Below are 14,758 nucleotides of genomic sequence, written 5' to 3' on the forward strand. Positions count from 1 at the left end.
ATCTGGGGACTAACTCCTTAACAGATCTTTGACAAGTCACCCGTTTTTCGCCTCTTCACCCCCACTTGCAGAGGCTCTTGCTGCCTTTTGCACCTATGCCTTTGGAGACTTTTGCTATATCAGTCTGATTGCTGCTTAGCATTCCCCATGGCTGGCCAAGCATTCAGCTTTTCACTTCTACTAAGTCAGTTGCCATTTGCCCATCTGCCTTCTAGCTTCTCAAATTTTATTGCTATCCTTTTCTCTTGATTTCCTTGATATATATGTATCTATATATAAAATCTTTCTATTGTTTTAGTAGAGTTTGTTGGGGGAAGGGAAACTATGTTCAATCTCTCATTTTTAACAGTCATCCCTGCTTCCATGTCTTTGCACGTGCTTTTCCTGTGTAATATGTCCTCCTATCTGAGACCCTGGGCCTCTCACATTAATCCTTCAGTACTGTGCTCAGGTAGCATGGACCCTACGTGACTTGGCCCCTGACTCCTCCTCCCCCTGCTTTTGGTCCTTGTACTGGACCTGATCTATTTATTAGTAGCACATGAGGATTACAATTATTTGATTACTTGTCAGTCTCCTTTACTACGTATATGTAGTAATTCTAATCAGATTTAACAAATTACTGCATTAGCAGAGATCATTCTTTGGTAAAAGATAAAAATGACATTTAATAACTCTAGCAAAAGAAAACCATAACTGGTGCCTTCTTTTAATGTTAAAGTTGTATTATACACACATACAAATAGAAGTTTCTGAAATTTTAAGAAAATTGAATCTCTTTAGTATCTTACTAACCATGTTAAGTACTTTAAGAACTAAGTACTCTTAAAATACAGTGATAGTAAAAAGATAATCATTAATCTCTCTTTGTCTGATTTACTAAAAAGTTAGTTTTCAGTCTCAAAACAAGTTATTTTGAAATAATTTACTGAGAAAACTCACATTTTAGTGAAGTATCAAATTGCCACGTTTATTCCTTTGACTATAATAATGTTTAAATCAAGGTAGTCCCAGGAGATCACACCAGGCCACGTACAAGAATCAGGTTCAAGTTAACTTTTTGGTAGTGCTAACAGTGCCATTGTGATTTTATTAATTCCACGAAGGGAAGTTTGTTTCATTATGTCCTTAGGAAATATTATTGAATATACATTTAAATATAAGGCTCTGATATCCAGTGTAGTTAGAGACTAACTTTGCCTTATTTGGGATATGTCTGAACTTCAAATATTTTGAGTTTTAATGCAAAATGACCTAGCATAGCATATAAAAATGAGTCGCTACATTATAGTTAGGAACTTTTGGAATATTTTATGTTATGCTCTTTATCCTTAAGTGCACAGTTCTATTTAAAATCAAAGCAATAATACAAATACAGTGATTGCTAATTATACTTCAACTTTGACGCTAATGATAGTTAAACTGGTTAAATCTTGAGGTACTGGTAGAATCTATGGAGACCCTTAAAATTATAGAATCTCAGAGTTGGATGGGAGCTTAGTATCCCTCAAATCCAAACCTCTGTCCAACTTACTTCAAAACATAGAGATAGATTGAGATACTATTTGTGAATAACTAGTTATTTAGTGAACTGGCTTAAAATTTCTCTAGTAAAAATTCTTTTTTCGTCTGTTTAGCAGCTCTAGTGAATATTTGTCGATGTATGAAACAAGTACGATTCTAATCCTGTCATGGTATCTCTCCTAGACAGATCTCCCCTATTTTTAAAAAGGCTTCCATTTTAAAATATTCTGTAGAAGAGTGGCCTTCGCATAATGTACAAGTTACCACAGTTTATAATTTATTGCAATGGTGACTCAAAATTGCAAGCATTTTATTTTTGTGATCCACATTTTGTTCCTAAATAAAAAACATTCAAGAGACATTCAGGTCTACAATAATTATAATTATCATTTTTTGTGATCTTATTTATGATCACAAAATTCTATAAGAAAGGAAAAAGCAAAAGATTGAAAAGAACAAATATACTAATGGTGAAGTATTTAATATGTCATTAGTACTTGGCATGAATAACACTTCCTCATGTGTCATTCATCAAACCTATTCTAATCTATGTTGTTGTGTTTTGGTTTGTTTTTTTGTTTTTTTTTTATCCAAGTATAGGTGTTTAAAGTTAGGCTTTATTATCCAGCTAAGTGATCTAGGAATCATTATAGGTAGAATGTTACTTTAGAGGAGTAAAATATAGACACAGCTGGAAAGTAGTACCAGAGCTGCAAAGTTTTATTTCAGACATGAACCACAAAGAGTTAGCTATGTAATTATGTTCAAAGCAAATAAAACCACTCTGTAATCTGTGAAAGCTTAGATGGCAAAGTAATAAAATTAGAACTGGTGAAATTTCTATGACCATGAGGAAAACTCAGTATTTATCCTAAATAAATTATACATTAATTTTGTCCAGCACCTCTGGGATCAACCAATGATTATCATAGGTAGGAAGCTAATTAACGAATGCAATAACATCATATTTCAATTGCTATTAACTGTTAATTTTTCAAATTAAAACATTAAATTCCAAATGTATCAAAAACATCATTACCACTAACACCACTATCAACAAGCACGTACTATGTGACTACTTTATGTAGAAGGGATCAGTAATAGATTTCAGAGCCCCAAGAGTAATTAGGTGGAAGAATCTAAAGGCAGTTAGGACTCTTTTTGTGTCATATGGTACGACTATTTCACAGATAAGGAAACTGATGTACAAAATAATTTTTCTAAATTTATTCAGCTAGTAAACAGGTTGAGCTAGAATCCACACGAGAATCCAAACACTCATTTCATCACCAAATTAAGTCACAGAATATTCTTTATGAAAAGTTTCCAGAATATAGTGAATTACTATTGTCAATAGCCTGAGAGTTTCATCTCACAGGCAAGCATGGGATCAGACAACCACAGGTTCCCTTTTTGTACCAGTTAACCTGTTGTATGATGATTTCAAGATGTGTGTAGGCTTGGAATTTGGCAGATCTCTTTGGGGAGTAATCCCCAATAAAGATATATATTACTTGTTTCAGGAACAGCATCTGTTGCAGTGGCTGGTATCCTTGCAGCTCTTCGAGTAACCAAGAACAAACTGTCGGATCAAACAATACTATTCCAAGGAGCTGGAGAGGTACTTGCCTTATGTAATACTTATGTTCTTATGTAATACTTATGTTCTCCTGAACTTGGGAACATAGAATTCATTTTAATTATTCATTAATTTGAAGTTTGAGGTATTCTTTAAAAGTTTGAGTTTACTGTAACTATAGGTTTTATTGAAAGAGTCACAAATTAATTATTGAATCATTGATTTTTCATGTAACTTTTGTATATAGATATAGAGAAATTTTTCAGTTTTAAATTTGTAAGATTATCAAATTGTGCCATAGGGTTTTTTTTTATCATATTTAAGGTGCCATGCAATAATAAAAACGTTTCCAATGTATGCTTATGTATCAAAGCCTTTAATAAATATTTAAGCATTATATCTGATGCCAATTTTTAGTATCCTCCAGTGTCACATACAAAAGTTTTCTTAATTTGACTCACCATTCAATGTGCACATATATAGCTATATACAAGTTTTTAAGAAAAAAATATTTTGAATTAGAGATTCATTGTGCATTATAACACACAAAAGAACCAAAAACATTTGGTATTGTTGGAAGGAGATGGCAGCAAGACAATATTATGCTGTTTTCTGTTATTTTTTTAAAGTTAATCATTTGAAAGAAGAAAACTAGACTCCAGTAATAATTCTCCCCCAATATAGAAATTAAAATGTGAACTGAGTTGAGCTTCTCATGAGAAAACTGCCAAAATCTGTTTAGAATTGTACAGTATGACAAATGGAGAGATACTCTGCGGCTATCTGTATTTTAAGACGCTTTAAATTTTCATATTTAATATGATTATGAATAAATATATTACACTAGTCGAAATTGTGTATATTGTGTTGGTTTTGACTTTCCTCGTTTTTAAAATAAAACAAAATATATGAAGCTAGAACTTAAATACGAAGATTATAGACATGAGAGAATTCAGAATGTAAATCACAAATTCATTTTCATGTTGAAATAAAAATCAAGGCTAAATAATAGTTCATTAAAATTTGAATTTTTTATTTCTGTGGATTGCTGCATGCTGTACTTAATTTTAGTAAACTTCTTTGAATTTCCAAAGGATTTCGTTGAATGGCATTGGTCAGTTCTTGATACGCAGTAGGGTGGAAGTATTCATGGTTGGATGATTGAAAACAGGCACTCATTTGTCCCTGAGAAGGTTTTGGAAATTCATAGATTATGACAAAGTTTATAAAATACCAAAGAAGTTTATTACTTTAATCTTGCAAGAAATTTCACAGCACTTTCTTTGTCCAAATTGAGAGTAAGTAAATGCTTAGGAACACATATTTTATGCATTGCATTTTGTTGCCTAATTGGTCAAGTTCCCATCCAAATGACCAGGCTTCAGTTTTCAAAATCAATTAGAGAAGCTTGAACTAGCAATAAACAATATAGTCCAATAATTAAGGTTGACCAGTTCATTATTTTAAATTCAATATTTTCTTGTTGGAGCAAGTCTTAATTGTATTAATAGGATTAAAGATACTGGCAATCAGAGATATCACTGGTTTAACTGTGGCTAATAGGAAGCCACATAATAATGGTTCTGTTGTAATACGAAGAGTAAATAAGTCATTTAGCTTGACCCAAATATGACAAAAATACTTTGCTCCCAGTATAAATGAATGACTATGGCTCTTTAGGTCAATAGACAGAGCCATTTTATACTTCCTTTTTAACAAAGACAAAATGGGATAAATGTAACTCTTGATAAGATATTATGTGGAAAAACTTTTAAAAATGTTTTTTATAACCTCTCAGGCTGCCTTGGGGATTGCACACCTGATTGTTATGGCCATGGAAAAAGAAGGTTTACCAAAGGAGAAAGCCATAAAAAAGATATGGTTGGTTGACTCAAAAGGATTGATAGTTAAGGTAAGGATTTGTCATTTTAACCAGAATAAAAATCAGTATATCGTTCTGGATGCCCATCTCAAAGACTACTATTTCCACCTCCCCCTCCCCCAACATTGTGAGGAAAGAGTAGCCATTACATATAAATGACCATGTCGTACAGTAATACTGATACTCGTCTGAATAAAGAAGAAAACTGTGGCTCAGCTATAGAATCCATGTGTGATGTGAGTAGGCTCCTTACCATGGTATGGGTTGTCAGTCCACTTCAATTAGTTTAGTTTCTAATCGAGGCAATTTGATAATGATGCAGATGAAACACCTAAGTATAGCTCCTTTTTGAAAGGGCTATCTGTCAAATTGCACTCTAGCTAGAAAGAAAGGGGGAAAAAATGAAATAACTTCTTTTACCTTTAGCTTTCTCTCAACCAAAATTCTTGAGGGTTTGAATGGGAATTTCTGAGAAGGGCTTTAGTAAACGGCCTGTATCAACATGAACTTACTTGAGGATCAGTGTCCCTGCTTTAATGGAGATAACAGTACCAACTTCCTGGGTTATTGTGAGAACCAAATAAGACTAGGTAAATAGCCATGTTGCTATACAGTAGTAAGGCATTATTATTACTTCTGCTATTGGTGCACACCAGTCACTCTAACTTAAACTGCTAGAAAAAAAATGCTTGTAACTCCTCTTTCCATATGAAGATGAATTTTAAAAATAACCAGTGATAAGCAGTATCTGTGGGAATTTATTATAGAAACAAATGTGAATGTGTGCAAACTTTCTGGAACACTGGTTTATGTGTATCTAGAGCCTTCAAAAGTTTATGCTTCTCTGAATGATGATGAATGCCAACTATAATTTAATATATATATATATATATATATATATATACATATATATATATATATATGTAGTCATAGAATGTGGAGTATAGTCATAGGGAATAGAGTCAGTGGAATTGTAACAGCTATATACAATGTCAGAGGGGTGATAGATTGGGGGAGTGAGGTTATCACTTTGTGAAGGGTGTAAATGTCTAACTATTACATTGTTTTGCACACCTGAAACTGATAATAACAAGAAATCTAAGCATTAAAAAAAAAAAGTTTATGCTTCTGATCCAATAGTTTCCAATCTAAGAATCTATCCTATATATATAGAGATGTTTACAGTGTTTTATGTGTGAAGCTGTTACCACAGCATTGTTTACAATACTGATATGTTTTAGCATACATTAATTATAATAATGATGTGTTATGCTTACCTAAATAACAGATAATTGTGAAATAAATTTTGAATAGCCATATGAGTGTAATATACAGGCTTAAAATGGTTTTCAAGGAACTATAAATAACATCATAATATAATATTAGGTGAAAAAAGGAAAACACTATCTTATATCGGTACATAACTGTTTTGTTAAAAAGTGAGCTGCATATAAAAGTCATAGAAGGAAATGTGTCAAATACATATTACTTTAGAACTTTAAAAAAAATATGTTGCCTTTCTGTATATTCCAAATTCTCCTTAGTAATTGTGTTCCTTTAAAGTCAGAAAAATGTTTGATTTTTAAAATTACTGTATATAGGTTTTGCCTTAAATGCAGAAAAAGTATGTGCATAACATTTTGTAGAAAATGTGTATCTATACAGCAGTGAAATAAGACAGAAAGCACTTTTACACTATCTTCTGAGAACCAAATAATTATCATTTTATTAATTTTATTAACTTGCAATTTAGTTTTTTATAATATGTAAAAAAACAAAGTTTCAATTTTTTGTCTTAAAATTGCTATTGGGTGGTAAGATGGCTCAGTTGGTTAGAGTGCGAGTTCTCAACAATAAGGTTGCCGGTTCAATTCCCACATGGACTGGTGGGCTGTGCCCCCTGCAACTAAAGGTTGAAAACAGCAACTGGACTTGGAGGTGAGCTGCGCCCTCCAAAACTAGATTAAAGGACAATGATTGGAGCTGATGGGCCCTGGAGAAACACACTGTTCTCCAATATTAAAAAAAAAAAAATTGCTATTGCTTTGAAGAATCAGTATAACTATAAAAAGTTGAATACAGTGGTCACAAAACAAATACTGTGGTCATGAAATAACATTTGCTAAATGAAATCGCCTATGGGTCAGGCATTGTACTAGACTCTGGGAGACAATAAGGCTGTTGATCTCAGAAGGCTCACAGCCTACTGGGGAAAACTCAGACAAACAGGAGTTGCAATTCTATATGAAAATGTGATAGAAATATATCCTTGATGCTGGGGATTCACAGAGATGATACTTCCAATTTGACTAAAGAGAATAATAAGAATACTCAGGAAAGTTCTGAGACAGCATCTTTCAGCTAAGTTTGAAAGGAAGAATTAGGAGTTTATCTGGAGTCTCATCTTAAACTTCTTATATCTAAAACTGCGATAAAGGAGGGAGAGTGGCAAGTTGATACGACATCTTGATTGAAACCTAATATCATATCTTTCATCTCTTTATATCTTCAAAGCGCTACATAGTGTCTTGTTTATAATGGACAATAAATATTTTGTTAACAAATGCATTAATGAATAGCCTTCTAGGCAGAAGAACAGTATTTACAAAAGAAAATATTTTGGTATAAGACACGTTTAGGATTAGGTTTGACAGGAAGCAGATGACAGGTGACGAAGGTGCTTCTAAATCCTGAAAACGAACAACTCAAGAAACTTATGCAGAGGAGAGCTGCCTCTTGTCGCTCTAATGGCATTTTGGAGGATGGATTGAAATGAAGTGAAACTGAGAAAAGGAAACTCCATTACAAAGCTGTTAAAATAATACGTATAAAAATTAATTGGGGCCTGAAATAAAACAATGACTATGGGGGGTGAGTGAAAGAAGTTTGATTCAGTAGATATTTAGGATATAGGATTATTAGCATACTTAGTAACTGATTTAATATGAAGGGAGGAGTACGATCGAGTAGAGGAAGGAATCTAGCAGGACTCTCCTTAAGTGTTTAGATAATTGATATGTCCATTAATGCAGAAAAGGAATACAGAATAGATCAATTTAAGGGAAAGATAATGACATCAATTTGGACATAGCAAGTTGAAGGTGTCTGTGGAGAACTCAGATGGAGCTGTTCCGTTGGCATTGGAGATGTGAGACTGAGGCTGGGGTTCCGGGCTCCTGGAGACAGAGATTTGGGGGTCATCAGCATGTAAATAGTTGGGCATGGAAAAAGCTATGCAAATCGTGCTGTGCTTAGGAATGTAATACATTCAAGAATTCAAAAAGAAAGTCTATGATTGTGGCTTTCTTTTGTGATTTCTAGTGATTTTTTTAAATGAAAAATCTTCATTAAAATAGCATAGATTTTAGCATCTCAAATAACTTGAACACAGACTTACTGAACTGAGAATTCGAATTCCATGGATTATACTACTTGCAATAACTGTGGAATTGTTGCCTAGACCTATCAGTCACTCTTACTTCATGTCTTTTACTTGCCAAAATAAAGAACTGCATATGTTCTGCTTGCCAAGGTAAATTAAGTTACATTAAAGGTTGTTATGTATTTAATACCTTGTGCACTATTTAATACGAAAAAACATATGAAGCTTCAGTTAACTACTTTTTCTTTCATGTTTTTAAAGTTAAAATTATTATGTTTTTTGTTGCGGAACTAATAAATCTTAGAATAACCAGTAAATTAGTCTAATCTTCCTTTCAAATTTACATGATTTTTGTGTTTGTTATGCTTTATTCTTAGTACTTTTACAACCTCTCCTGAGAACCAATAATAATTTTATTAATTTTATTAACTTGCAAAGTAATTGTTTATAATATGTAAAAAATATCATAAAGGTTTAAATAAAAATTTTTATTAGTCAAGCTCCTTCACTATTTAACGACATAAAACCAAACACTAAAAAGTTAACTGTACAGTTAGCTCATTTATGGAAATATATCATCATGAGACTGATAAGTATTAGTCTAACATGTTTTCAGTTTTCATATTCAACATCACATCTATAGCATTTTGCATCATTTACCTCATTCATATGTATGATGGAATGAGTTTATGCTATAAATATCAATATTTTAAATAATAAGATTGGTTGAAATTGATTATTTGGTCTCTGATAATACTTAGATATCTTAGTTTAGCATTTTTATAGCAAGAAAAATTGACATCTGTTTAGCCAAGTAATATTAATACATTTTAATGTAAACAAGCTGATATTTTGTTTAAAAGAAATCCTTCCAAAATGAAAATTAGAGGGAGAATAAATACAGTAAAAAGGGATAAAAAAGGAACATTGCCAGCATGACTAGTATTTGTATTTCACAATGATTATTTGGAACATTTCCAGAGAGGACAAGAAGCCACAAAACAAAACCAATACAGACTTAATGTATTCCAAAGTAAATACATTCTTGCATTTACTAATAAACCAAATCAATGCTAAGACAGAAAACTCAAAATAAAAGGTAGGGTATTAATAGATATGAAGGATTGACTTCACCTAACCCAGAATAAGACTGTAGAATTTTGTTTTGATTTTAGTTTTATTTTGTTCTGTTTTAAATAATTGTTTTAAATTATTTTATTTTATTTTGCTTTATAGTTAAATGGTTCCTGTGGAAAGAGATAGTGTGTAAAGTTATTTTAGACAGTTTTAACAGTACAGTTATTTCCTTCCTGAGAGCTTAATCTTTAAGTCTAGGACTTAAAACTCCACGTTGTATAGAAAACGTTTTCCTTTCCTCTGGAATATTATCAGAGTTTCAGCCAATGATGCTATCATCACCTTGAGTGATGGTTAATACATTTCATACACTGTGGTTTAAAAAAAAAAAATAACTCCTAAGAGATTTTGAAGCTTGTTGAAAAGTATCTGGCTTGATTGACTTTTTTCTCCCTCTTTCCCATTTCATATGGAGTATGATCAATGTATATGTATGTATTAAAAAGAGCAGAGACAAAAGATTATGTACATGAATCTTTTCAGAAAATTTTGGATATTTATTTTTATCAATACAAAATTAAATATTGATGGCGTTAACACCTATTGTCTTAAACTATGACCGTTCTGCACCCCTTGAGCTCTAACATGGAAAATACTTTTGTCATATCATTTATCTTCTTTTAATCTGTACTGAGATGTTGAAACACCCCTCTGAGCTCTTTAACAAGTGTACATACCTGCATTGCAAGTATTGTAGTGAAATGTTACTGACGGTGCACTAGGAAGGCCCTGTCTACAGATCCAAAGACGGGCTGGATCCAATTCTGATAAACTAATGACGTGACACCAAAGCAGGTCAGTAAAATGGGGACAGCTGTCCAAGCAGGCATGAATTCAAGGTAGGCATTTGTGGAGGAGTTCTTCTAGTGCATGTGTGTAGGAAGGAATACATATTTATCAGTGGCAATCTAGCCTTAATTTTTTTTTTTTAATTAATTTTATTGGGGTGACATTTGTTAGTAAATTTACATAGATTTCAGGTGTACAATTCTGTATTACATCGTCTATAAATCCCATTGTGTGTTCACCACCCAGAGTCAGTTCTCCTTCCATCACCATATATTTGATCCCCAATCCTTAATTTTTTTATACCTGTTCTGGGTGATGGAATGCTAACCCCAAATCTTGACAATCTTTGCCACCTATTCTCCCCACCCCCAGTAACTTTTTTTAAAAAAAGTTTTTATTTAAAACTTCGTGATATATTTTACATATTGTAAACAATTACATTGCATATGTGCTTTTGCAAAAGGTAGTAATTCATTATGGTTGTACCTTCTCTCCTGTACTAAGAATCAGCACAATATAAGGGGGAGAAGGGATTAATGAAATAAGAACATTCAAAAAAAATTCCCAGCTATCTATAATACATTTGGTGTAATTAGAGTCTCGTAAAAAAAAGAAACATTATGGAATTTGGAATTTCTGAAATATGAAGTGCCCACAATCACTTTGCTAAAAGATAGCAAAAAGCATTTCAGCAAGAGATCCCGGAAAGGGAGAATGAAAGGAAAAGAAATCTTCTATGCCCATACCCAACTGAATTGATTGGCATAAAGAAAATAGACTCCAAATTAGATTTTGAAAAAAAGGAGAAAAATGAGCCATTGGTACATAACACAGAAGTCCAAAGGTAAAGACAGTTGCCTTAGAGAGAAGATCACATTCCAGTCGTTTTTTAATGGAAACCAGATCAGCACATCAACTTTGAAAATGGTATAGAAAATGCTTAGGAGACCTTTATTTTGTCTTTTGATTCTTCTGTTTTGGGCAGCTAAAGCCCTTCTGTAATTGTAGTATTACCATTTCATGATTCCTGGCCTTCTTTCTGTATCCTCTCAGTGTTCCTAAGTAACCACCAAGAATCAAGCCTTTCGGGGTGAGGCTGTGGGTAATTTATGTGTTTTACTAGATGAATGTCTTCTGGCCAAGTTCTGGCTTCAGTGGGTAGGAGCTGCCAGTGCTATTACTATAGCTGAGAAAGTAATATGTTCATGATAAAAGTATACATCCTTTCCTTCCAGACAGTGTTTATCTATCTTCTTTATGATTTTCTTCTCATTCCAGGAAACTTAGGGGGTTCAACCCATATTAAATATTTTTCATTATATCTCAGGTTGTCAGCCAAAACAGCAGTACTAGAAATCTGTGATTGTTAATTTACATCAGCGGTGTCCAAACTGCGGCCCGCGGGCCAACTGCGGCCCGCGATCCATTTTTTATTGGCCCGCAGCAAATTCCAAAAACGTATTTAGTTTACCTAAATAAACCAGGTGAGGCAATACATACTTCACCTCGAATGAGTGGCCCGGCTGTTTGTGTATTTTAACCGAATATGGCCCTTGGTGAAAAACGTTGAAAAAAGTTTGGACACCCCTGATTTACATTATTCTGTATCATTTTTTTGTTTAGAAGTCATGATTTTATACTTTTTAAAAAACATACCACATATCATTTTAAAATGTATCTGGAAGATATCTGATAATTCCTTTAGTACAGTGATTCACAAAACTGGCTAGTTGTTCTATTCACCTGGGAAGTTTAAAGAAAAACAGTTTCCAGGGCCTCATCCTGGAATTGAATTAGAATATCTGAAAGCAGGGCTCAAGAATCTATTTTTCCTCAGGCGAGTCTGATACTCAGTCAGGTTTGAAAAGCACAGATCTGGCTCATTTTCATCACCAATCCAAACCATTTTCTAGATGAGGAAACCAACATCCATGCAGGTATCACAGAAATTGCCCAAGATCTTGAGTGAATGGAGAGCTATCCTGAGCCTTTGTCTGATGTTCTATCTCCAATATTTGTAGATGTCATACATGTCTAATTAGGGAGCTTTTCTGTACTTTACTGAACATCACTAAATGTTTTCAGATGTAACATAAATTTATTTGCTGTTAACTATTAGAATGCATTCTGCTGCTACTTTTTTATTCATGTTCCTAGCTAATAAAACTAATCACAAACCTAACGATATATTGACAACAATCAACAGTTATAAGGACAACATTGTAAAATACATTTGCCCCTTGAAAAACTTGGGGATGAGGGGCACCTAACCATGCTCCATCAAAAATCCACGTGGAACTGTGGCTCCCTCCCAAATTAGTTGTCCCTTGCTATCCATGGAGATTAGTTTCAGGAACACTGTGGATACCAAAATACGCAAAGCTCAAGTCCCTTATATAAAATAGCCATAGAACAAAGCATGCAGTCAGCCCTTCATATGTGTGGACTCCCAACCAGGGATTGAATACAGTACAGGTATTTATTAAAAAACAAACAAACAAAAAACCGTGTATAAGTGGAACCCGCTCAGTCCACACCCGTGTTGTTCCAGGGTAAACTGGTACGTTTAGAATTCTAAAAATTCACTCTTTTGGATAACCTGGGACACTACTCAGGAAAATATTTTCAATCATTGAATTCAGAAAATGGGGATTGTGTCTCTCTCCCTTTCAGATTGTTCAGCATCTTTAAATTCATTTCATGTCATGGATTTGTAGGTCCAAATTCAATAAAAACAGACATCCTTCTTCTCTTATTGACATGCTCCTTGTAGCAGCAGTACAGTTCATGTTGTACCTGGTGGCATTTGATTATTTCAGCTGCTAACAGAATCATTTCTAAGACTTTTATGCTAGTTTTATTTTCTCATGGAGAGGCCACTTCTTGGTTTGGTAATCTAATGAAAATGAATAATTTACATTTGTAGGACAATCATATGCAAATTTATTTTGAACTATGTACCAGAAGCAGTTTGGATATACTCTTTTCATTGTCATGTGGTTTTTCAGTAGTCAAATAGTCAAGAACAGGGAACATACAGATGCTTTCAGCGAGCCTTTAATGTAAGCTCCTAATTCTTCTATTTTATGCTGTAGGCCATGCTGTTTTACCATGGATTGTGTGGAATCTTATTGTTTGGTGAGCCCAAGCATTTTTGAAAATAAACAAATTAGTGGCATATTTTCCTCTTTAAACTAACTTTAGCATTTCCTATTCCTATTCTGTTAATATTCTTGAAAATCTTATAAATGTTCTTTTCTCTCACAATCCTTTCAGTGGGGTTTCTGCTTTCTATTTCAAAGTAAACCACTGGTAAAGTTTAATTATAATATTTTACTGTTATTAAAGAAGAAATATGATACTAGAATGCATTAACACAACCTTAAAAGCAAGATCTAGGTAGTATGATAATTCCTTGACCATATTCAACATTGGTTATTCCTTAGATGGAGTTTAATTTACAGTTCTGTGGTATTTAAAGGGTGACAGGAGAATCTGAGAGTTCAGAGTCAAGCCCCTCATTGATTATTGGGAAGAAAGATGGGTTCAGGTAGAACAGATTAAAAGCATTGGGGTTCCTCATTTGGGAAAGGAGACAGTATGATGCAATATCTATTTTCAGATATACAGAAGATTATACAACTTTGTCAGTCATACAAAGTTGAATAAAAAAGTAATTGTATTAAATTACAGTAAGCAAGAATTTGGTTGAAAATTTAAAAAATAATTTTAAATATAGAAAAATGCTAGAATTTACTACAAATCTTTGAAAATTGTATAGACACCTTTACTTGGTTTTAATAGTTTGGTCACTGGCCTTCCCGGAAGATAAGGACGTGTTATGGCAAAGTCTCCTCCTGATTGTGTCTGTGCTATTTTAAGATACCTAAAAGAAGAGTCTTCTAGCCAAAATACATGTATTATTTAGATTGTAGGTTAAACTGTTGTACAAGGAGACCCCAAAATATGGTGACTTAAACAAGATAAATCTATTCCTTTGTCATCTAACGTTGTAGAGGTAGGCAGACCTAAGACCACCACACATCTCCGGGTACAAAATTCTCACTATCTCCCAGCAGCTGGGGAGAGAGGATGGGGAATGGATTGAGGGAGTATGCTTCCTTTGTTTTTAAAGATACAACCCAGAAGTTGCATAAAACCCAGAAGCCCATCTTTTTGGCCATTAGGTAGTCTGAATTGCATCCCACTCCAGGCTGTAAAGAGGCTAAGAAATATAGTTTCCACCTGGGTAGTGATGTGGTTGGCTAAAACTGAAAAAACTTATTATTAAAAAGGATAGAATGAAAAAAAATAAAAAAGAGAGATTGTACATGTAAAAAATTTTTAAGAGAGTAAATCTTTGTTAAGTGTTTTTATCATTTTTTGAAAAAACAGAGAGAATATTGATAGATAATTAGAATTCTCTGCCATAGCATAAAAAAGTTTTCACTATTTGGACATAAAA

General features: G+C 33.3%; 1 protein-coding gene across 1 annotated transcript in view; it reads left to right on the forward strand.

Annotated features, from left to right (window-relative positions):
* The window catches only part of ME1 (malic enzyme 1), a 173,356-nt gene that overhangs the window by 138,031 nt on the left and 20,567 nt on the right, over positions 1-14,758 (forward strand). Inside the window, exons 8-9 of the mRNA XM_081045123.1 lie at positions 3,048-3,145; positions 4,902-5,015. Coding sequence (XP_080901249.1) covers positions 3,048-3,145; positions 4,902-5,015 — 212 coding nt within the window. The remainder of the gene's footprint in view (positions 1-3,047; positions 3,146-4,901; positions 5,016-14,758) is intronic.

Source organism: Rhinolophus hipposideros (genome assembly GCF_964194185.1).
Source record: "Rhinolophus hipposideros genome assembly, chromosome: 3".
NCBI lineage: Eukaryota > Metazoa > Chordata > Mammalia > Chiroptera > Rhinolophidae > Rhinolophus > Rhinolophus hipposideros.